Source organism: Embiotoca jacksoni, unplaced genomic scaffold, assembly GCF_022577435.1.
Source record: "Embiotoca jacksoni isolate LCO1_2020_lvr unplaced genomic scaffold, fEmbJac1.0.p SCAF_83, whole genome shotgun sequence".
In the NCBI taxonomy this organism is placed as follows: Eukaryota; Metazoa; Chordata; class Actinopteri; family Embiotocidae; genus Embiotoca; species Embiotoca jacksoni.
In genome coordinates, this window is record NW_027185440.1 from 179,541 (window position 1) to 204,301 (window position 24,761).

The 24,761-nt window shown below is 41.1% G+C and overlaps 3 protein-coding genes across 3 annotated transcripts; 2 read left to right on the plus strand and 1 right to left on the minus strand.

The window, feature by feature from the left end:
• Positions 1-4,217: 4,217 nt before the first annotated feature.
• Positions 4,218-12,542, plus strand: pif1 (PIF1 5'-to-3' DNA helicase homolog (S. cerevisiae)). The gene is made up of 12 exons (XM_069139564.1): positions 4,218-4,843; positions 5,037-5,160; positions 5,365-5,490; positions 6,233-6,386; positions 7,268-7,382; positions 7,929-8,035; positions 8,219-8,358; positions 8,763-8,869; positions 9,035-9,122; positions 10,128-10,273; positions 11,882-12,073; positions 12,330-12,542. The coding sequence occupies exons 1-12, from the start codon at positions 4,292-4,294 to the stop codon at positions 12,378-12,380; spliced, it is 1,902 nt and encodes a 633-aa protein (XP_068995665.1). The 5' UTR covers positions 4,218-4,291; the 3' UTR covers positions 12,381-12,542.
• A 1,022-nt stretch (positions 12,543-13,564) lies between these two features.
• Positions 13,565-15,556, minus strand: LOC138192249 (cytochrome b-c1 complex subunit 6, mitochondrial-like). Its single transcript, XM_069139522.1, has 4 exons — positions 15,420-15,556; positions 14,960-15,022; positions 14,119-14,280; positions 13,565-13,965 (listed from the first exon to the last, which is right to left on the minus strand). Exons 1-4 carry the CDS (start codon positions 15,465-15,467, stop codon positions 13,933-13,935), a joined length of 306 nt encoding a protein of 101 aa, XP_068995623.1. The 5' UTR covers positions 15,468-15,556; the 3' UTR covers positions 13,565-13,932.
• A 176-nt stretch (positions 15,557-15,732) lies between these two features.
• On the plus strand, positions 15,733-19,926 carry nsun4 (NOP2/Sun RNA methyltransferase 4). Its single transcript, XM_069139553.1, has 8 exons — positions 15,733-15,828; positions 16,348-16,567; positions 17,010-17,181; positions 17,269-17,423; positions 17,514-17,674; positions 17,787-17,911; positions 18,067-18,199; positions 18,304-19,926. Exons 1-8 carry the CDS (start codon positions 15,736-15,738, stop codon positions 18,445-18,447), a joined length of 1,203 nt encoding a protein of 400 aa, XP_068995654.1. The 5' UTR covers positions 15,733-15,735; the 3' UTR covers positions 18,448-19,926.
• The last annotated feature ends 4,835 nt before the right edge of the window (positions 19,927-24,761 follow it).

Below are 24,761 nucleotides of genomic sequence, written 5' to 3' on the forward strand. Positions count from 1 at the left end.
TGCAGAATAATGTATGTGAGTTTTTGACTAAAAGGCAGTTTTTCAGTTCTGCTGAAAGTAGAAAGTTTCTCAGAGCTCACTCACAATCTGAGTGGCAGCAGTAGTAAATATTAACATCTGTCTGGCTCAGTGGACTTTTATGTGTTCAAGGAATTTAGCTGTTTACCTACATCCCACTGTCTCTCAGAAAAGGCATGGAGTTGGGATTTACTTTATGTCTGTACCTTTGTGCTTTTTTCAGTCACAGTGTTTGCCAGAGTTATTGATCTCTCATATGCTGTCCAAGGCAGTCATGAAGTTCACTCCACTACACATGATTTTGTTCATCATTACAGCCTTTTCTTAAACAATAAAGTGGCTACATCAAATGTACATTTATGGATAATTTGTTTTAGCTTCATTCTGTTTTGGACATCATCCTCTTTTACAAATGTCCAATAAATATATGAAATCTGCGACTTGTAATGTTGTTTTGTCCCTGATTATGTGATATTACTCTCCGGTGGCCTCTCATCCAGACCGCCCTTTATCCATCCTAATTTACCTTCCTTTCCTCCGTTTCAAGGCATTTCCCCTCCCTCAGAGGATCTAATTGCCAGAGGCAGTCCAATATGTAGGTAAAGGATGGAATAATTACTGTACCAAGCTCAATGTCATTGTCTGCATTAGCTTGTAGCAGAGTGAGTCATAAGCCTTACAGTTCCCGTTCTGAAATAATGAGCTACCTCTTATATGAGGAGATCATATCTTCCTGAGGTGACTACATTAAAACAGTAACAATAATTGAACAGATTTCAGAGGAAGATGTACTCTAAAAAACAGACAAGATAGATTTCTAGGATTCAAATATAGGCCTACAGCTTTACAGAAGATGGACCAAGGAGCGTATTTCTTGTAGTTAAACCAGAGAGAAGACAGGATCTCCTATGGAATGTGTCATACTACTAAAGACTGACTGATATGATTTATTTAACAAATCCCTCTTGTCTTTTCCCTCTATTGGAACATGAAGGGCTTACACAGATAAACTCATTGAATGCATCTCACTTGGTTTGCACCTTGTTTTTCCTGATTGTTTCTCAGCATAAATAATTAATCGTGAAACAACCCCACCAGAAGTGCACACAATGAAGGTGTTAAAGATGCCTGGGTGTGTAGCTGCTCATTAAGAGCAATGTATAATTAACATGCAGTTAGGTGGAAAAAGGTTCTCCACCCATAGCAGGAACAATCAACAGCAGGCGTACTGTATGTGTAGGTGGATGGATGGTGAATGGTTAAGTGGATGTGCCCTTTATTCTGACAGAATACGTGTGAGGTCTCTTTTTCTATCGGCTCTATTATCTACTGGACAGAAACATGTCGTAACAAAGACACAGCAGGAGAGAAGAAGAGAAGGAAATGTGTTCGAAAGAAGTTAAGAAAGGGAAAATAGTTCTCTCATATGACTGTGTTTTTGTGTTGCGTTTTAGAGTGAAACCTTCATTAGATTATGTCAGATTAGCCAGCAAAGTGATGGAAGGCAGGGAGGAGATGTTGTTCAGCTTCAATATTACATGGAAATTAGGCCAAAAGAGAAGCATCAGCACCTACAATACTCGGTATTAAAAGTCACATGTATCTTGTGAGTCACTGTTGTTTGGTTTATAATCCGATATCAACACATTTCCCCAAGGTCGTCGTTAAAGCCACTGTGGCATTGTGGGAGGTGAGAGACACTAGCACCCATCTTTTGTCCAGCTAATAGTGAGTGTTAAAGGTCAGGTGGAAATTGAAAATTATGTCCCCCTCTGCCATCTTGTTATATAAAAACAGGACCATCACACAGTCAGCTGTAATGAAAATGTGCTCTAATGTGTTTAATGATTAAGACAAGTGGCTCAACATGCATTTTAATTTAAAAGACAATTTGGCACTTATTACTTCAAGCTTTTCAATATCCCCTCCTTTAATGCATATTAGTATGTATCTTTCCATTTTCACATAATGCTGGGAAATCAGTGTTGCTGCCGGTCACCCTGTGTTTATCTGGAACACAGAGTATTAAAAGTTGTTGTGGTTTCTGGAGAGCCATGTGATGTGTTGTGCTCATACTGACCACATGGGCCAGAAGCAACATCAGAGGAAAGTGTTTACTATAAATGTACCATCAGTACAGATTATACAAGCGCAGCCAACTTCCAACCCTCATGCTGGAGTCCACTGCACGCAGTGGAACACATCACCTCAGATTCAGTTTCAAATGTTCAACAGTTAAACTGTCAGGGCGGACGTCCTCACACACAATGTGTTGCTTTTCAAAACAGAAACATTATATCCTCGTGAATAATATCCACAATGGAAATTTTCTAATGATTTAAAAACACACTCTGTCTGCTGAGCACAGTTTAAATCCCCTGGAAGTTTTACAGCTAAGGTTGAAGGTCTGCCTTAGAAAAAAACTGATTAATATTTTAGCTGCAGGAAAGGTCATCGCAGATACTTTTCAAATGCTATAATCCCATTTGAGAAGGACTAGACTGTCCCCAGGACTGACAATCACAAGAACTTATTCAGGCAGGGACCTGCCGTTTCATATTTTTATGTTTTTTTAAGAATGTGTACAGCATCAAATTAGGGTACAGCAGCCAAGATCATCGTTATTCCATAAAAAGATTGTAAACAACAGAGAAAAAGTTTAAACTATTAAAAAGGTATTTCATATAACATGTTTGAAGACTGATTTAATTTATGGCACCATAATTAGATAATAATAAATAAACCTAATAACAACAGCAGAAAAAAGCTTAATTGCTTGATGTACTTACATTAATACTCATTCAAATGAAAGGCAATGTGACAGGGGGTTGTAGACAGACAGATGGATTGATTAGCTAGTGAACAACCTCATATTGGATGATAATGTAGTTCTGTCTGCTTGGTGTGAGTGCTACAATATGTGATAACACATTAACCATAATGAATTGAGGATATTTTCCATATATGCTGAGGCTGAGAGTGTCTGATGTCTCACACTAATCAAACACCCTGACCTAGCCTGTACATTACTCCCCAGCTGAAGATGTGAGTCACTTTGAAATTTATTTTAAGTTTTTTTTTTTATTAAGTTTGGTCAGCCTTGTCTAATGACTGCATGAATGTGGAGGAACATTCTCTCCTCCCATCAGGTCCTGAGATGTGTTATATGATCTGCTTTGATACTTTGATATGGTTTGTTGCTGTGTGTGTGTGTGTGTGTGTGTGTGTGTGTGTGTGTGTGTGTGTGTGTGTGTGTGTGTGTGTGTGTGTGTGTGTGTAATTAAATTAAAAATGAATGAAGCCATGACAATGAGTCAACACATAATAACATAATGGAAATGATACCATAAATAAAATGAAGAGCAAGACAGGTTGTTTTCTTGATGTTCACAGTAAGACACAATCAAAAGTGCTCCACCAACAGCACAAATCATGACCCAGAGATCCCAGAGTTGGTTTATTTCCTGTAGTTCAAGTTCTGTACTAAAGAGCAATTTTGAGGCACCTTGAGTATTTCCACTCCAATATGTTTTTGCAGAATACATTGTGTTCTTTTACTGCACTATTGTTTGATAACTTTATACTTTGCAGATTAAGATTAATAGTAGGCTACAAAATATAATCCGCATATATGTAATGATGTGGGTTAAGATAACACGAGACAAATGCTTTATTTATCTGAGTCCCTCTTCCACCACTGTTGCACATTGAAGATTATCATTTTTTTCTAACAAGTAGCCTATACGCCTATGTAATTAGAAACAGTGGTACTTTAAACACATTTCCGGATAGCCATGTGTCTTTCTCTCAAATAAGACGTCACTGATTACATCCCACCGATTGGTCCTCACAGGCACAGGGGCGTCTCTGGTTGGTTTTCATTGGCCGTAAATTTAAATCCCCTCTGCTGATTGGACGGGAGCGTCGCTCTGCTATTGGCTGATTTCACACTGACAATTTGAAAATCGATGTTTTGCGTTCAGAGGCGGAGCAGCAACTGCGACACGGAAGACAAAGATAATTTATTTACCAAAGGTAAGAGTTAAGTTTGAACTTTTTCCGTAACGGCAGTTACCTGATTATTTTGATCACGTGGTCACGTTTAATCGTTACAGTATCAATAAAGAAATTAGTATTTAGAAATAGTTGTAGTCTATTTCTTCATGTATCCGCCGGGACAGCTGCTTTGTTGGACGTGTTACAGGAAACTGCAGGAGCAACGTGTTGTTCCTGATTTAACGTAGATTATTGTGTTTAGCACGAAGTTGCAGCAATGCTCGCAGGAGAGGACGGTGCCCAGTTACAATGCTGCGTGACTGTGGAGCAGCTGAACAGCTCCGGCCAGGCCACCCGGAGGCAGGTCATCCGGAAAGCCTCCGTTATTCTGGGCCGAAATGAGTTCCAGGATATCATCCTGCGAGTCCACAACGGGAAAGTACCACAAAATTATCATCTGAAGGAGTTCAGACTTTTCACCAAATTCGCCAGAGACGGGAAGTGCACCGTGAAGCTGCTCCCAGAAAACATCCAGGTGCTCATGTCCAACTGTCCGCCCGACCAGCTGAGCCTCTTTCTCAAAACCCTGAGCATCAAACACATGGCCTGGCAGAACAACAAGCCTCTGAGCGACCGCGAGAAGCTCAAAGCCGGCCTGCCCCGCAGGTTTGAGGCCATCAGCCCCCTGCAGCAGAAAGACATCCAGAAGGTGAATGAGCTGAGAAGTAAGGAGGCTCCTAAAGGGCTGGCAGACCGCACCAATAAGATGACTGTGGCTGGGACTGGGCAGCAGGTCAAACGCTCCAGGAGTGACAGTAACTTCAGCCCAGTGAGTTGCACACACAGCACCCTAGCACCACTCAGTTAAATATGTCATTCAGGTTCCCTCATATATCTTTAGACTGCAGGGAACTGCAGCACGATAAATTGTACTCAGTCTTTTAATCTATTCTCTCAGCTTCTGATGTTCTCTGTCCACACTGTAAAGTGCCTTTAAACAGCAGATTTGTTGGTTCTTACAGGTAAAGGCCAACCCAAGTAAGAAACCCACCCTGTCTCTACCGTCTCGCAAGCTGAATAAAGAACAGGCTGCTGTTCTCAGTGCAGTGCTGAGTGGCAAGAACGTCTTCTTCACTGGAAGTGCAGGTTAAAAGTTAAAAAAAAAAAAAAAAAATAATAATAATATATATATATATAAACAATCTTTGCTACATTCTACTGACAATTGTCTTGGGTATTTTGTCTCTCTTTAATCTTAGTTTCCTCCATGCATTATGGTGTAAATCTCTCTTTAAATATACAACACATTTGTCTGGTCTAAACTCATTTGACTGTGATATTTTTTTCTAGGTACAGGAAAGTCCTTCCTGCTCAAGAGAATCATGGGGTCTCTCCCACCAAAGGGCACCTTTTCCACAGCCAGCACAGGAGTGGCTGCATGTCACATCGGAGGAACAACGTTGCACAACTTTGCTGGTCAGTCATTCATTGTGCCTCTGAAGAGATCTGATCTATTGTCCAGCTGTGTCTCTCTTTTATGGAAAGTAGAGAATTAGTGGTCTGGAAGTGCAGAGGTTATTTTTTCCCAACAACAACAATAAGTCTTACTGATGATTATCCAAATAATTGGTCAATTTTCAGGCGTTAATAAAGATTTATCCTAAAGTTAGAATTCAGAATAGGCAGAAAGAAAAAAACACAGAGCAGCATTCTAACAACTACTTCTATGAATGATTAATGTGTTGATTATTTCCTTCTTTTGTCTTCAAAATTTTTTAAATAATGTGGTGAAAAAGGGAAGTTGGAATTCCTCCTCCTGTCTTCAGATTGCTTGTTTTCTGTGACCAACGGTCTAAAATTCAAACATGTCACTTTGAGTTAAAACAAACAAAAAAAAAGGCAAATGCTCACATTAAGTAAAGCCAAAATAATGATTTGACATAATCAAATCATTATTTTGGCTTTACTTATCAATGGCCCCTGTAATTAAAAGTCTCTGCTTCTTTTAATCCATTTCTTGTTGTATGTATAATATTTTAAAGTGTTCTTGGTCTCCGTTACAATGGCTGTGTGATAGCGTATTTCACATTATGAATCTTGCATGTAATCAAGGAAGGTGTCTCGGATGTCTTTCCACATTAACAGATTATTAGATGTTATAAATTCATGTCCCTTCTGGCCGTCTTTCTTGCCATCTTTTGTATCCACGCTCTTTTAGGTATTGGGTCAGGTTCTGCCCCGCTGGAGCAGTGCATCGAGCTGGCTCAGCGGCCCAAGGTGCTGCAGCACTGGACGTGCTGTCGACACCTCATCATCGATGAGATCTCCATGGTGGAGGCTCAGTTCTTTGACAAGCTGGAGTCTGTCGCCAGGTGAGGACATGAGTCAAAGCTGGACATCGTGGCCAAGCCCAGCATCACACACAGCAGAGAAGTGGATATCTTCTGTTCTTATTTAAATATATGCTTGTATAGCTACACGTGTGTGTGTGCGTGTGTGTGTGTGTGTGTGTGTGTGTGTGTGCGCGTGCGCGTGCGTGCATATGTATGATAACATGTCCTATTTATATATACATCTATGCTTTTAGGAGTGCATAATTTTTTCTTATTCAATTTCATCCAATACCTCACTAACACCTGTGGCACCTTTTATGTTTATATGAACTGTTTACATTTTTGTACCCTCACACTACTTTTTACTATTTTCAGTTTCAGATTTGTTGTCAGAGTATTTGTGCAATGACAAAGATTAATCTATCTTCACGACAGCCACTATTTATTATAGCCAATGTCAAGAAGATATTTGATATCTTGTGGCTGCAACTGTTCAATTACAATAAGAGATCCAGTCATGCAGAAACATAAATCATGGAGTGATTCAATCAAAAAACATCTTCATCAATTCATAATAATGATGATGATGGAATTGTGTTTTGTATGCTAACCTTTTATGGAAATTATTCCCATCATGTTGAGGATTCTGTGTTAATCATTCCAATCAACGCAAACCAAAGAACTTATTGATGAGATTGACAACTAACCAAAACCAATAGGTTAAGGAAATCTATATGATGTGTATGATCTCATGAACTGAAAGCCCCAAGTATCCTAAATGATACTGAAAGGTGTCTTGATTATTTTATAGATTAAGTAATTAAGCAAGAAGCTTGTTAATGACAGTAATCATTCATTGCAGCCCTACAGCAGTCAGTTTTATCTTCATTGACACTCACCTTGTCACTGCACTCCTGCAGGTCAGTGAGGAGGTCCACTGAGCCTTTTGGAGGCATCCAGCTGATCGTGTGTGGCGACTTCCTGCAGCTGCCTCCAGTTTCTAAAGGAAAAGAAAAGGCCAGCTTCTGCTTCCAGGTCAGACCTCTGTTGATCTTTGTGCATCCTGGGCAGGCTGTGGCTCAGTCGGTAGAGTGGGTTGCACACTAATCGGAAGGTTGGTGGTTCGATCCCCAGCTCCTCCTGTCCACATGCCTAAGTGTCCCTGAGCAAGACACTGAACCCTAAAATTTCTCCCAGTGGTGTACCATCGGTGTGTTGTAAGTCGCTTTGGATAAAAGCGTCAGCTAAATGAAATGAAATGGGAAAAAAAAAATCCCGTTTGTGTGTTTCACTGAATTAAGTCCTGTGATAAATACAGCTTTCCTTTGATATGGGTAATTAAAATAGTTGTGTTTTGGGTCTTCAACACTTGGTATTAAAAAGCTGTGGTTTATTGGGACTGTAAATGTGTTCCTTGTTTCTGGTATGTCAGTGTGTACCCTGAGGGGTTGATCCGAGTACATGAGTCATCACTGGTCTATGCTCTTCATGAGTCAACATCTGTTCTACAGTCTCTGCTGAAGAGCATTAATGGAGTTGCTGAACGCAAATCAAAAAAACGTTTCCATTCTGAACCTTCAGGCCAGGAGTTGGCGCAAGGTCATTCATGTCAACATGGAGTTAACAGAAGTACGGAGGCAGACGGACCAGACCTTCATCGCCCTCCTGCAGGCAGTGAGGGTGGGCAGGTAAAATAATGAGCCCTGTTCATTTTTGCAAGCTATCCCATCGTCATATTTTATTTTACGAGAGTCAATGTGATCCCATTGTTCAATCAAGTTATGTATGTTACATAAATATTGGTCCAGGCACAACAGGCCTTTGTATCATTCTACAGAAAAGAAAAAGTTCTGTCAATTCACACATTTCAGGGTGACAGAAGAAGTCACAGCGAGACTGATGAAAAGTGCCTACCATCAGATCGAGAAGGACGGGATTCTAGCGACCCGGCTGTGCACTCACAAGGATGATGTGGAGCTCACCAACGAGAACAAACTGCAGCAGCTGGCAGGTGTGAATTCTTTCGTCTGATTTCATAGATATTTTGAACTTGAAACAGGTGCTACTTTGTTTGGCTTGGATGCAGGTGAAGAGAGTCTTGAGTCATGCGTGGTAAACTTGTTAAAACCTGTTTCCTCTCTGGAGGTGTTTTCGGTCTCAGTCGGACGCCGCTTGTGTTCTGACTCCTGTTATTTTCTGTCCTTGTATACTTTTATTTTGTTTGACCCCACTTCATGATGAGACTGTGGAGAGTTTTTGACACACTGTGGCAGCAGTTTCACTGTTTTATCATGATTTTCTTTTTATTTGTAATTTTTTTATTGTGGTTTGATACTGTATTATCTTTGTTCTGAACAAGAATATTTGCCACAGTAATATTGTAATAAATTTAGTGAATCTCTCGCTGTCCCTCAGGCTCAGTTCGTGTGTTTGAGGCACTGGACAGTGACCCAGCGCTGGTGAAGACTATCGATGCTCACAGCCCCGTCAGCAAACTGATTCAGCTCAAAGTGGGAGCTCAGGTGTGTGTGTGTGTGTGTGTGTGCGCGTGCAGATTGTCCTTTTTTTTTTTTATCCGATTCTTTACCTGCTGTAGTTTGGCATGTCATATTTATCTTTTGACATGTGTTTAGTACTGCACTCATATTGAGTGAAGATGTGCTTTAAAATGTTTGACATTTCTAAAGGTCATGCTGACAAAGAACCTGGATGTTGCTCGCGGGCTGGTGAATGGAGCACGGGGGGTCGTGGTGGCTTTTGAGTCTGGAAAACAAGGTCAGTATTCATAATCATTACATCATACTTTCAAATAATTTGCTCAGAAAAGCCAAAATTCATTGAAAATTTTGTAAACACGGTGGCAAGCAAATTGCAGAGGACTGCTCAAAGGGAGAGTTTGACATTTTAGGAAATAAACTTGTTCACCTTCCTGAGTCATTCACTTTCATTTCAAATGAAAAATTGCCATGCAACATTACACAAGAGCAATAAGATAAACCACAGTTAAAACATTTTGGTTAAAGAAATTTAGCAACCCAGCCCAACTAAGGTAAGTCAAGCTTACAGTTGACTCATGCTTCATGTTTAGGAGAAAGACATGTATTTTCTATCAGTGCTTTGTTTTATTCGTCGTACTATACACTTCTCGGGTTACTTTTCAAGCAGCCTCCATTGCGAGTCTGTGGCTCAGACAGTAAAGCGGGTTGCACTCTAATCGAAAGGTTGGTGGTTCGAACCCCAGCTCCTCCTGTCCACATGCCCAAGTGTCCTTGAGCAAGACACTGAACCCTAAGTTGCTCCAGTGTGTGAATGTGCTCCTGATGACAGCACCTTGCATGGTGATCTGTCTCGTTAGTGTGTGAATGGAAAAACCATATTAAAGCGCTTTGAGACCAAAAGGTGATAAAGCGCTATACAAGTACAGACCATTTACCATTGCTGCGACTGCACTCAACCACAGGAGAGATTTTTGCTCACACCAAATGGCACCTTTGTATGCTCCATTTTAAAATATGTGGATAATTGCTGTTATAGGCTTGACAGAATCATCTATCATTTTATCCACTAAAAAAAGTATGCTTTAACTCTACCAGAAAATCCCATTTTTCAGTGAAGGGTTTTGAATTGAAGAAGAACTAAAAGTCTTTGATGATGGTTCTGCAGCTCAGGTCAAAATAAAACTGCATAACTTTATTGAAAATGCCACAGATGGTCTCGTCAGAAATGAGTGGAGGCAACGTCTCGTTTGTCCATGTTCTGACTCACTCGGTGAATCCTCAGGACTCCCACGCGTACGTTTCCTGTGTGGTGCCACAGAAGTGCTGAAGCCAGAGCACTGGGTGTTTAAGTCTGGAGGAGGAATGCACCTGAGTCGACAGCAGCTGCCTCTTAAACTGGCCTGGGCCATCTCCATCCACAAGAGCCAGGTGAGTACATCAATGTACCGAGGTGCAGGACAACCAAAGACCACTTATTGAAGATGTGCTCACCTGATAACTTTGTCGACTTTCCTGCACTCTCACAGTAACACACAATTCCACTTTGATATGTTCCCTTTCAAGCTTTACTTTTTTTGTACAGCGACGGGTCAAAGTTTTCACTAGTCCTTTGAAATATCTCAACATTTAATAGATTTCATTCCCAAGTTTCTGTAGCGACATTCATTCCAGACAACAGATCCAAATGTTCCCTTTGTACTTTTCGTCTAACCACACCATCAGGTCAGTTACACAAATGTTAAACATTATGCCAGCTGCACATCAGCATGTTGGTCTTGTCACTGAGCTGTTGTTAGTGTTCTCTGCTGTGTCCGAGTATAGCCTCACAGAGCTGCTGGCATGGCTCAGTTCAGTCTGCACACTTTCATTGACACCACTACTTGCACACTTTACACTTCAGCTTTTCATTGTGGTGGACTTCTCACTCCTCACCGGGTGAAAGCATTTTAACTGGTCTGTAGGTGAACACTGGTTTACAGTCAGCTTTTCACATCTTAAATCAAACTCCACATCCAGTAAATCCCTTTTTATGCACTAAACTGGTTATTTTATATTTACTACAAATGTTGTGAGCATTTGAGCTCAAATTTACAGACCTATTTCCTTTGTAAAGCTTGCTTCAGTTTTCCTCCCAGTGGATTAAATGAATTGCTAATACTATTTTTAGGGACTGAGCCACATTCCAGACCAGAGTGCCTGGGTCTGTCTCGCTCAACTTTATTACCTCTCTTTCCTGTCATCATTCTTCTGTATGATATCTAATTAAGAAAAAAATAGTTATCAGATTAAAAGGTTCCTACTCAGTTTCACAATCATATGCTAGGCAGAGAGAGTCGGGTTTGGTGAGAGGAGGTACATGAGTTTTGTCTGATGAGAGGAAATTGCTCTAAAGACCTGGTCAGACACCCCGAACACGAACCCCCAGTTCCATCCATAAATGAGCAGTGACTGTAATCACCAACCACTCAGCTGTCACACCAACAGCTTCCACTCTGCCGCCACAACATACTCTATATCCTGACCTCACTCTCTGAAATTGGACAGAGGGAAAGGGGGGAGGAGGCCCTCAGGGTAATTGGGTTCATTGGTCACGACCACGGTGAGACCAGTGTTTGATTTACAGCGGAGGTGTCGAGGCACAGGGGGCATTAAAAAGGAATTCCACTCCTGCATCCCTATGGAGGAAATGAGTGATCATAAAATTATGATAAAACTTGAGAATAAAGAGGGTAGGGGTGTAGATATTAACCAGGTGAACTTAAATCTTGAAATTATTGCACTGTTGGTAAAAAAAACAAAAACATTTCAAATCTTATACACTGAGCAATGCTTATTTTTTTTTTTATTTTTTTTTTTTTCCTCTACCCTGCAAGAAAATTTGTTTAATCTTTTGTGAACAAACTAAATCCTTGACTCGGGGATTCCTCTTTGTTTTTTATGTCAAATACTGGAATATTCATGCATCAATGTGTGCTGTATTATTTTAAATATTCAATAGTAGTATTTGTAAAAGTTTTGTATGCTTTTGTTTTCAAGGGGATGACTCTGGACTGTGTGGAGATCTCTTTGGCACGCGTGTTCGAGAGCGGCCAGGCTTACGTGGCCCTGTCTCGGGCTCGGAGTCTGGAGGGTCTGAGGGTCATGGACTTTGACCCCCATGTGGTCCGAACAGATCCAGATGTTCTCGTCTTCTACAGGAGACTGAGGAAGGAGAGGCTGCTCATGCAGGTGAGTGGAGAGCTCTCTTTATCATGATTTTACCAGAACCCGATTCATAACTCACCTGGTCATGAACTAATCCCTCAGAGGGATTACATAAAATTAATCTTTCACGTGCCAAACTGCAGTCCTCATTTTAAGTATTTTGAGTGCATTACATACGACAGCAGATTACATGGGAGCGCTGTAGAAGAACCATTTAAAGAAACCTTCACAAACTGTTCAGTCTTGTAAAACAGCTTTCTGTCTCTGCCGCTCTCTGCAGGCCTCCATGGATGATTTTATCGGCAGCAGCAACAAAGAAAATGCTTGGTGAGGAGGGGAATCATTTTTTTTTACAATATTTGTAATGTTATGCACTGTGTGCATGAGGTCTGCTATTCTAGTGATGATATGGTTTTCTTAAATGACTGAACCACAAACATTAACCTCAGTTCCTGATTTAACTGGCTTTATTTGGAGTCACACTGCCACCATCTGTTCATGACTGTAAATTTTTTTTTTTTTTTACTATGGTTTGATTTTATTTATTATCATGTGTTAGTGTATTCAAATAAAGTTTTTTAATCAACTTATAAATTTGAAGTATTTTCTCTTTTGCTTACAGCAAAAATTCATATCAAAAGAAAAATAGGAAAGTAATACTGGTGAACTCCAGAGGATTGTTCTTAGTTAATATGTCTTTGGACTGATAAATAAAATCCCTGCTGTAAGAAGTCATTGAAGAGTGGGAGCAGGTAACTTTTTGCTAATACACATGGTGATATTGAGATGTGCATAAATCCCCTTATAATCTTTAGACTTCTCTATAACTAGAGTCTGATCTAGTAAAATTAAAGTTGTGGGAAGAAATCTGGTGAACTGTCAGGGATTTTTGCTTGTTGGATACTGCATGCCCCTAAAAGGACTCAAACTTTTGTTTTTCCATCGCCTCATAATCATCACGGTTAAATTCTGAAAAACAGATACTGTATTTATTTCATATCCAGTGTGTCACAATAATAAGTCAGTGAAACAGTATTAATCATGGCATATGACAATTGTAACTCAACTTAAAACTCCATGCTGTGATTTATCTGCCAAGATGGTGATATTTTCAGTACGGTTTGTCAGCACCATCACAGAAAAACTGCTTGCCAGATTTTCCTGAAACTTGGTGGAAGGGTTTAGCACGGTCCACAGAAAAAAACATTACATTTGAGGGTGGATCCCAATGGCAAGGTAGGTCCACAAATTATTTTTCACTTTCGTTTAGAGAATTACTGAATGCCATACATGTTAAATCCACTAGATGGTAGTAAAGTTCCTTGGCAGAAGTCTGCACTGAGTGCCCTTCAAGTTGAAAAGTATTTTATCCATATCACCCAACCATAAACCAAATCTGTCTTGGAAACGCAACAAAAGATGGGTTTAAGTGTTTGTAGCTTTCTGAACTGAATCATGCCATCATTCACTGACACAAAGGAGTCAAATGCATTAAAAAGGAGCAACCACAGCGAGTAGAAAGCAAAGAAAGTCTTTATTTTCCAGCCAGAACAATGAATCCATGATCAAACCTGAGGTAAACTTCATTACTGGAGCTGCATACTTGCTTTTGCAAATCGTCTGACCACATTTATACATGAATGAGCCGTTCTTTGCACAAATCTTTAAAACAGATGTACCCGTAACACAGACGAGCAGTGATTCATAATGCTGATGATACTTCTGACTGTCAACAAGTATGCACTATATACAAAGGTGTGGTGTGTACTTAGTCTAAGAAATGAAGGAGAACAACAACAGACGTCATAACTGTGATGGTTATTTTAAAGTTTTAGCAGTTAAACAGACTCTACAGCTGCAATGTGTGGGAACTGGGCGGGTGATCATTTCACATTGTGGAACAGCTTGTGCGCCACCTGTAACGAGAAACAACAACACAATCGGCATCTTCGTTAGAAGACATGGAGGCGAATAACTTGCACAGTTATACCTGCTGTGCGGAGATAATATCATTACTGATTTCCTGAAGTGTGTTGCCATCACAGCCTTTGTGTAAAACACACACTTACACAATGGTCCCGTGCGTGCAGGAAGTCAAAGAGTTCCTCTGTGCAGTCCTCCTCGGTGTTGGATCGGGAGCCGACCCGAGCTTCACAGGCCTCCAGACGCTCCTTAGTGTGCACACAGTGATCAGTCTGCTCACACTTGGCTCGTATCGTTTCTAGAGGGTCCTGAAAGACACAAGATGAAAATATAGTACATGAAGGAAACTTTTCTAGACAAGCACAGTACCTTTTAGTGCCAGTAACTGGAGTAAAAAGCACAAATTTTGCCTTTGAATTTTAGCAGAGTAGAAAGATTGTTAGAAAACTGTGATATTCAAGAGATGCACAAGTACCTCAAAATGGTAATTAAGTGCAGTACTTGAGAGAATAGTTATGTTTAGTTTATTTTACTCTACTGATTCATGGAAAAGGACAGATTCTGCATGCCGTCATAGTGGCTGTTCATACTTGGCATCAACATGCACTCAGTGATCCGATTACAAGTAATCAGCTGAAAGTACATCAGTTCACACCTGACATGATCATGCATCTCCAGTGACCTCGTGATCAGATCTCACTTCACCGCTATAAATGTAAATAAAAACGTACTGTACATCATGTAAATATTAAGGTGGTGGTATCGGGATATTCAAACCTCCTTAATATGTAACTTAAATGTGGGCTTAAATCTTTGGCCTTTAATGTTGATTTTTTATTTTACCCATTCTGTCCATAAAAAGAATCATTCCTGTATAAAGTTGTTAATGTGACTAGTTTTAAACTTCTATTATTTTTATCTAAGGAAAAATGGGATTTCCTAGTTTGTACAAAAATAATTTTCATTAAATATGAAGAACAAACTTACCACCATCTCTTCCTCCTCCTCCTCTTCTTCCTCCTCCTCTTCCTCAGCAGGAGCATCTTCCTCCTGGTGGGTGACAATAATATCAAGGACATTCAGGTTAGTTTGGTCTGCAAATATTAGCATTTATAAAAGGAACCAGGTCTGCCTTAAAACTAAGTTCCGCTCCAATTAATGAGCCAATTTAAACTCCACTTACAGTCAGACATGGGTTTAATATTTTGGGTGGCATATAAGTGGCAATATAGGTTCATGAATACCCAAATAATTAAAAAAAAAAAAAATACAACTTCGGATAGCAGAAAATGGAAACTTCGTGTACAGTTTATGAACCAGCTTAAGTCCTATTTAAACGTCATTAAGAGAGATGACACTGAGCTCGATGCACTAAACTAAGCTGCAAAGTTGGGTAACACAGAAAAAGCGACGTATAAAGACTCCTGTCGGTATTTTTTTCCCGTACCTCGTCGTCGGGGTCCCCGTTTGTGAGCATTTTCCTCTCCGACACCATGATTAAGTCTCTGAAATGTGCCAAAAAGTCAGAACTTCAGTGCTGTCACAGGCCGCGAGGTCGGCTGAGGACGGTCACACGCCGGAAACGTCTAGAATCTTCACCGGATGTCTTTTCTTATTGGTTAAAAGGAATGATCAAATTTCCTCTTATCCAATGATCGATCAGATTTTCTGTAAGGCCCACCCATCTGATTTCGCCGTGTGTGCGGAACTTTTGTCTGGCTTATAGGAGCGAAGTCGGACCGAATAACCTGTCGTACGGCATCATGGCACTGTGCTTGGACACCAGACTCCTGTTAAGAAAAGTGAAAGATTTAAGATGTTTCACACCCAGACGGAACCGAGTCAAAGAAAAATGGGTACGTACTCAAATTAGTCATCGATAAAGCATGTAATGATGGTCTTTTCTTTTTTTCTTTTCTTTTTTTTTAAATAGGAGATGGCACAAAGATGAACTCGATAATGAAGTCGATACTTCTAGAAAAGTCCTTGAATTTTTACTGGTAATTTAATCATCTCTTGATGAATGAGAGCAGAAAAGAGCAGCAGGTTTGAAGATAGAGCTGAGTTAGGTTAACAATCACTGGAAATATCTGAAGGTGTGTCTTATGTAGCTAAATATAATCAGTGATAATTCATGAAATTGTCAAAGCTTTACAATATGATGATGCAATGAAATGCATTTCTTTTTACAGACTTTTTTTTAATTAAAAAAAACAACAATTGTACATTGTGTGGTATGTTACAGTTTCAATTGTCCGTAGTCTTTTTTTTTTTTTTGCATTTAAATTACAATCTAAAACTCACAAATAAAACAAATAGCATGAAGTAAAATTAACATTGTACAATAAATGTTTACCTTCTTTGCTCCCGGACAGGCAGCTGCACGTTCCAAGCAGCCTCCCACTCGGCTCGCCCTGCAGCACTTTGATGCCACCTACAGTGTCCAGCTGGGGAAGTTGTGGCCATCAGTCCGAGTCGCCCTGCTGTCGGAGAAGAAGTACGGCGCCCTGCTCAATAACTTCTCCCACGGGCCTCTTCTGGCAGACCTCCACGCCCAGGGATGCAGGGACTTCATGACTGACACAGATGGAGAGGGTAGGAAGGCTTATTGCTTAGTGCTTATTACTGAAGTGGGGAAAACGGTATTCCTTCAGGTTTTAAAGCTGAGCGTCCGACAAATTTAGAGTTCATTTTTCAGAACAGCGCATGTAAACACATGATTACTGTTATGTAGTGCAAATTGGTTTTCTTTTAAACACAACGTCTTCTTGAACCTCACATGCCTGTTTTTCTTTCCTTTTTGTCTGAAGTTGACAAACAAGAATTTGCACAGTTGTACAAATTTCCTATAAATATAAATTCATATCGTTATCTACTGAAACTGCTATTCAAGTGAGTGTGAACTTTTTACTTTTAATTTCATGTTATTTGTGTCCTCAGCACAGTAAATACTAAATTGTTTCACAGGAAATAGTCAGAATTTGTCCTTTTCTAATACCAGCATTAAAAAGTCAGCTGTTTCTTTTCTCATCTACAGCTCAGCCATCCTCGGAGCAAAAATCTGTGGTTGGGTCCAAACAGGAATCCACCGATGCCTCTGTGAAGAAATCTGAGGTTGATAGTCAGCAGCTGTCTCCCCTACAGCTGAGCCCGAACATCAAGTGCTTGGTGTTTCAAAGAGCGGATGTCACACGGTTTAAACCTGCTCGGTAAGAAAAACGCCATCTTTTATTAGTTTTGACATGGTCTCCAGCCAAAGTATAGTCTGATCCTCACTTCCCTCTTGTCTTTTTAAGACCAGACATGCACGGCTTGTTGGGTTACTACCTGATGGACGCAGCGTCTGTGTTGCCGTGTCTTGCGCTGGATGTTCAAGAAGGTCACAATGTGCTTGACTTGTGTGCTGCTCCAGGAGGGAAGTCCCTGGCTTTACTTCAGACCCAGGCTATCAGTGAGTGGACCGCATGCTATAATCTGTCTCGCTGATTCTGTCTGTATTAGTTCTGTTTCTAACCATCCATCATTTGTGTTTACGTCAAAGGGTTTCTGTGTGTAAATGACAGCTCAGTATCTCGGACCATGCGCCTGCAAAAGGTCCTCCACAGCTACGTGCCTAAGCATTTTTTGATTGATGAGAAACTGCGCATCACCTCCTTTGATGGCACCAGATGGGGGGAAATCGAAAGGAACACTTTTGACAGAGTAAGCCAGTGGCACATAATCACTTCTATCCTCGTCAAATAATTCACAGATTGCCGGTGCCTCAATTAATTAAAAAAAATTGTCCACCTCTTTCTTTCTTCTCTGAGTTCAGGTACTTGTTGATGTTCCCTGCACCACAGACAGACATTCCCTCATAGAGAACGACAACAATATATTCAGTAAGAACAGGGTCGGTGAGAGACGACGGCTGCCGCAGCTACAGCTGGAACTGCTGCTGTAAGTTTGGAAATATAAACATAATATGCAGGAGGTTGTTTTATGTGGTTATGTTTCATGACAGTATACAGTCAAGCTTTCCACTTCAAAGCTATGGGTAAGCTTTATTATTTAGGTGTTACATAAAGTAATCAAACACTCTCTCCATCCTACAGAGCGGGAATTGAAGCAGCTTGTCCAGGTGGAGAGATCCTTTACTCCACCTGCACACTCTCCCAAAGCCAGAACCAGAGTGTGGTTGAACTGGCCATCTTCCTCGCTCGAGAGAAACACGGCATCCACCTTCAGGTTAGTGACACACGCAATCAACAAGAAACGGCACACTAGAGATGCACTTCAATAATTGGCCGTTTTTTTTTCTTCCCCCTCATCTTCATCATATCTACGTTCAGGTCGCCAATCTGCGACCCCTCACACAAATGTTTAGGAACACCTTTCACTTCGCCCCTGACCTCCACCTGGGGGAGATGGTCATCCCACACTTAGCCGCAAACTTTGGACCCATATACATGTGCAAGCTAAAGAGACTTACGTAGACGTGGGACTTTTTCCCTGAAAGTGTGCAGAAACATTTGTGAATCATGATGTTATTACCTTTTGGACTTTCAAGTATTGAGTGACTCTCCGTTGCCGGATTAAGACTCATCAGCTCTTACAAACTGTTCCTGGCGGAGCACAGTTGATGGACCTGACGGCTGACTTATCATAACATCATGGACCTGGACGTTGGACATCAGAACTGGGAAAACACTAGATGACGGTTTGTCATGGAGCCTTTTGAACTCTTTTAAATCAAAAGGAAAACCAGCACTTGCGATTTTATTTTTCGCCTGTAGGTGTCAACAGTAGATAAAGAGTCAAAAGGTATCCTGTATCTTCTGTGCCCACTCAGGACACAAAGCATAATATGTGCAAAGGTTGCAGGTATGCATGATCACTGTATGTACACATGATATTGCAAGTTGGTAAATCACATTACTGAAACACAAATTTCCATCAGAATTACCTGCCCTCTTTAACTCTGCAATGAGAATGGGTTCATTTTGTTCTGTGGTTATTCATCAGGTTTAATGGTATGCCTAATAATGCGATATGTGTTGGAGGGAGGACATAATGAACAGGCAGGTAATGACTTCTTTGACCATTTGGCTTCACACATCTGAATGTGTGCAACTTTCATTACTGGGGCTGGATCGACTCTGTTTTGCATTGACATCACTCAGAGGTGAAATGTTTCCTCTTATTACGACCTAATGTGAGCGCAGAGGTGCCTCTTTTTCCATCACACCGCCGATGACCCTTTATGTTGTCCTGGCCAGGCAATGTAGTGTGAAAAAGGTGTGTGTGTCTTAACGAATCCACCAGCCACATCCCACTGTCATTAAGCTGCTCCAAGCGCCAGAGCCGACTCCCATCCCCGTGCAGGGATGGACGGCAGCCATGCGGCTCCCAGTTGAACATTAAAGAGGCAGCAGAGAGCTAAAATGGGATGGCTCGCCCTGTTTTGCCCCTTCGCTTTTTTATTCCACAGATGAGTGCAGATCATTTTCTGTGCGATTGTGAGTGATTACTGTATTACTGCGGTAAAAGGGGGATGTATCGGCGAATGCAGAGGGAATTAATGACACATAAAAACTATTTTTGTATTGACTGCGTTCGTCCCCGGGGCCTTGAATGCCTCTTCGCATATCTTGTGATTACCTAAACGTATTGTAAATATGTGTTTCCTATGGGCCCTTCCATAAATTTACATGTTTTAACACTCGGGAGACGGCAGACTGTTAGAGATGAGTTACTCTCTATTCTGCTTGTCTATAGACTCGACTGGCTGCCTGCTTTATTATTGAATTAGCCAATGAAGCGCTGTGCATTTGTGCCCCTGTGTGTAAGCCTGTGTTAGGGAGACATGCTGTGTATTAGAAAGATGAATATTATGGATTTAACAATATAGCTGTGCTTCTGTTGTGTCTTCAGATACAATTTAAATGTTACATTTTTGTCAATAAACATGCAAAACACTGTAATAGTCTTTCACCTTGTACCACACAACACACTGAATGAATGATCTTGTACATATTGAACTCTATATATTAACTGAGTACCTACAGCAGGTTGTTAAACAGTTTAATGGTTCGGTGTCTGTGATGGTTGGAAGTGAACAGTGAGGTGTCCGTTTGTTCAGTAAAGATGGAGGAGAGCAGTGAGTTGGTTGTCGGCGGTGTGTTTAAAGCAGATTCTGCTCTTCCTGCTGTTTCCAGCCCAGAGGTGAGGATCAGACCCGTGTCCTGGTTGGCGGTGGGAGAGCAGATTTCAACACTGGGGGTCTTTGTTGGAGATGCACTATGTAGACCGAGCCCAGCAGGACACGCACTCGGCTGCTCTCAGCCACGGGGCAGATACAAAATGCTACAACGTTTATTTGCTGTATGTGTATACAGTGATTTCTCCAGATTACAGCTGTTCCTGTCTTCACTGTTCGTTTCTGAAGCTAAATTCTATTTACAAGCATCAAGTTGACTGGAAATCATAGTGACGGGATCAGTTGTATCACATGTTTCACAGAAACTCGTTTGACGGTGTAGTGACAGACGGACTGAAATCAGGGTTTTTCTTTGATATGGTAAAGTCTTGTCCTTACGGTGTAAAGTGCCGTGAAGTGACTTGTGTTGTGATTGGAATTTTCTAGTTTTAAAGGACCTACAAATCACCCAAAAAAATGCAGAACAAGGGTCAACTGACTCAATATTACTGTCTGTCTTCACCTATCAACAGCTCACTAATTCACAGGATGCTATTACAATACTGTGCATACTATGCTCATACACCAAAGTGAGAAACTGCCTTGTACAAAGCCTTCGTAACAAGGTGAGAATGTGAAGTATCTCTCTGGGGTTATCAGTGGGCACCTCCGTTCACCGGTGTTTTGTTGAGTTCAGCCCACAACACCTTTACGAAGGCTCAACAGCAGTCCCTGCGTCACAGAACTACTCCCCTCAACACCCACACCTAAGCTATATAAATACAATTAAATGGAATTGAAATGTCCAGTCCATCATAGTGAAGTTAAACAGGTACAAAACATAGTTTAGTCCAGAAATACGATAACTACGTATCACAATTAACATTCATGGTTCTCAGCGATCCTCTGGGATAGACATGTACCTGCTCAGACTTATGGAGCAGTCGGGAACAGTGATTTTATAGGAGAGAACCAGAACCGGTACAATAGCTGAGATTTGAGGCTTCATCTGGGCGCAAGCTCACTCTGAAATCATTCCTATAGTTTTGTAAATATACTTGTATACAGACATATGCCGTATTGGTTGCAGTTGTAGATAATAGAAAAGTGAACTATTGGCGTTGGCTGATGAACTTCTACTTTTTAAGTGTAACATTTTCATCTCAAAACTAAAAATGTAACTACAGTTGTCAGGTAAATGAAGTGAGGTAAAAGTATAATATCACCTTCTGACTTGTTGTGGACTACAGTGCCAGTGGAAATGATCAAGGGAATTACCTCAAAATTGTACTCAAGTACAGGACTTGAGTAAATGTATTCAGTAACGGTCCACTATTGGCATTAATATAATGAAGTACCTTGTTGTTTTATGTATTTCATTTGAGTTAGTTTTTCCTCTTTTCTTCCATGAAGATTTTCCCAATTAACTTTTCAGAAAATGTTCTATATCTTAATATGATATCTTCTACCTTGATAGACAATCTTATCCATTTCACCTACTCCTAATGTGTGTTTTTTTTTATATTTAATTTGGACACATCTGCTGCCGTGGCGAATACAGTTTGGTGGGACAGGCCTGAAAATAGTTTCATCTTGTAACCCAGGCTTCCTTTTATGGTGCCTTTAATGATGAGATATTTGCACACTTTTTGTTGCAGCTAATAGTTTGGCAATTATTAGTGTTTCCCCTCATAGGTAAAAAAAAAACCTTACCTCAAATTACTTCCAATAATCTTTCATATAGCAGACGTGTTTTTTAGTGTGCAGTCTGAGCATTCACCGGCAGACTTGATACCCCGTGAAGTGACTGAGAGCACTCCGGTTCAGTTTAGTGAAGCCCACATTGGAAATGCAACCGAGGGTTTAGGCTGCAGCCAGATTAAGAGGAGAGAGAATGGGGGTTTTCTTCTCTGTAAGAAGATTACCCGGGGAGGGGCGAGATGGCAGTCAGAGTGTTTAAGAGAAAAAGGACAAGAAGAAAATGGAAGATGAAGTGGAACTAAAGGAGGGTGGCCCTGGATACACAGTTTAGCCACCTGTTGTCTGCCTCTTGATATCACTCTTTCCTTTGTTTCTCTCTTCATATAACCTGCTCCCCTCTGTTTTGTGTCTTAAAGGGACGAGGGCAAGGATTGTTGCCACATTTTTGGACACCTTCTAGCGTCAAGTATAAGTAGAATTTGTTGCAAAATTATGTACTTTCAAGCAAGTTTTTGCTCCCTTTTTTGTGTGTGTGTGTGTGTGTGTGTGTGTGTGTGTGTGTGTGCGCGCGCGCGCGCGCGCGCGCAGCTGTGAGCCTGATTGTACTTGTCCTTCCCTCTCCCTTAAGTTCCTGGTGGTGGTTTCCAGGAGGGCTTTGATGTGTATCTGGGCAATGCACTATTAGAGGGATTTCCCCGGGCCTGACAGCTCAGAGAATATGCTGCAAAATGGCAGTGCCACTGGGCTAAGAGAATGCTGGAAACAGGATTAGGATCATATTCTGGCAGACCTGTCACCTACTCAATGGGCCGAGGTTTCTAACGCTGGCACTTTTCATTCTCGCCATGCTTAAAACCTTTAAGAGAACCATGGAGAGGAGGGAGAAAAAGCACTGATTGAATGGTACACTGTGATTTTTGTGTGGGGGTCTTGCTCCAAGGGGCTGTGTGTGTTTGTTAGTGTGTGTGTGCGCGCGTGCGTTTGTGTGTGTGTGTGTGTGTGTGTGTGTGTGTGTGTGTGTGTGTGTGTGTGTGTGTGTGTGTGTGTGTGTGACAGAGAGAGTCAAAGCAAGAGATACAGCAAACTGGTGGGCCTGTGTGAGTCAGGTACAAAGAACTGTTGTGTGAAAATGTGTAAAACTATCCTCTTTGTTGCAGTTTTAACTTAATGATGCAAAGAAAAAAATCATATTAGGTTACTTTTAGAAACGATGTTCTTGAGAAGTCTGGATGGCTAAAATCTTAAAGTTGAATCATCTGATTGTATCACAGTATTTTTACTGCTACTTGTTGGGTGATGGATTTTTTTCATAGCACACACACACACGCACGCACACACGCACACACACACACACACACATGTCATCACTTGCTTAAAGGAAAGTAGATGGAGATCCTTGAGTGCCTACAAATAGGTGGTGATGGCGTTACTGGTGAATATACAGCCCCTGAGTGTTAGAGATGGAAGCACCTGATCCAGCGTCAAGGGCTCGACACACTTGACCCTGCAGCGGTACAATCAAGCAATCCCTGTTCAACCCCCAGGGTGTGTGTCTATGTGTGTGTGTCTGTGTCTGTATGTGTGTGTGTCTGTGTGTTTGGTAGGGGGAAGGGTGTTAAGAAAAGAGAGAACATTTGGAACAAGAGTATTGTTATGTTCTCTGGTCTGGATCCCCATGGGAGGAAATCCTGCCATGTACCTGGACAGATTCCTCCTCTGGATAACAAGGACATCTACTTCGGATGCATATCCACACCAAAGTCTTCAGGATGCAATCAGGATGCAATCAGGATGCCCTTGGCCGAGGACACACACTCACACACGGATGTGGTGTAATAAAACACAACAAGGTTAGGGTGAGGTGTTACACCCACATTAACACTGCTAATCTGGTGAGATCATTATCCCCTTCTATCCGATTTTTGGAAAGCGGTCATTCATAACGGTCGGAGAAATTACTCAGTCCAGGAGCCAAGGTGCATTAGTTATTCACACACACACCGAGGGGGAAAAAATATATGTTCAAGGCCGATTCAATTAACAGCAGAACAATGTCACACAGTCAGGGCGATGCACTCACAATACATGTGAAGTTTAGTGTGGCAAGAGCAAGGACACATTCTGGATGTGTTAGAGATGCCCACTTATCCGTGGCATTGTGTTTAACTGTGTGTGTGTGTGTGTGTGTGTGTGTGTGTGTGAGTGTGAGTGAGTGTGTGAGGGAGAGCAGGGTTGGGTGGGGGTCTGTGCGTTTTGACAAACCATGCTGTTAAAGATATAATAGCAGCATAATCACCGCCCCAGGCCGTCATTCTTCAGGATAATGGCCTGCTTATTCATTGGGGATGCCTTATGTCTCCACGCTGCTTTATATTTTGCAGATATTTCAGATTACGTTGTTCTTTTTCTGTCTCTTTGCTCTCGAACTCTTTGTCCAGCCGGAAATTCTCATGTATTGTCATTTATATTTTTTTTTATCGCCCTTTTAATTTGCCCTTCTCTTCACGCTTTCATTGTCGTGAGGCTTTTTCTTCATGTTGCCATTTTCTTTTTCTTCTCATCATCCACGTTTAGTTTCTAAGACAGCAGAATGGCTCAGCCAGGATCACCTAAAATATATTCTTTGCTTACATAACTTGCCTTTGCCCGATGGACTTTAAAGCTTCTCTAAACGTTGTTGCCTCAAAGTTCTTCTAGTGCCCTCAATCAATAATCACACTGATTAATACCCACTGAGAGACAGATTAATAACATTAATACATAAGATCCTTAAGCTTGTCATCTTCTTGTTGTAGCTCTACATTCATGCTGTTAAATGGCATGTGTTCTGTACTGCAGATTTATGGCCATAACCACCCCTCTGCCATGTCCACATTCAGCACAGATGGAGAAGTGTCAATTATAAAGATC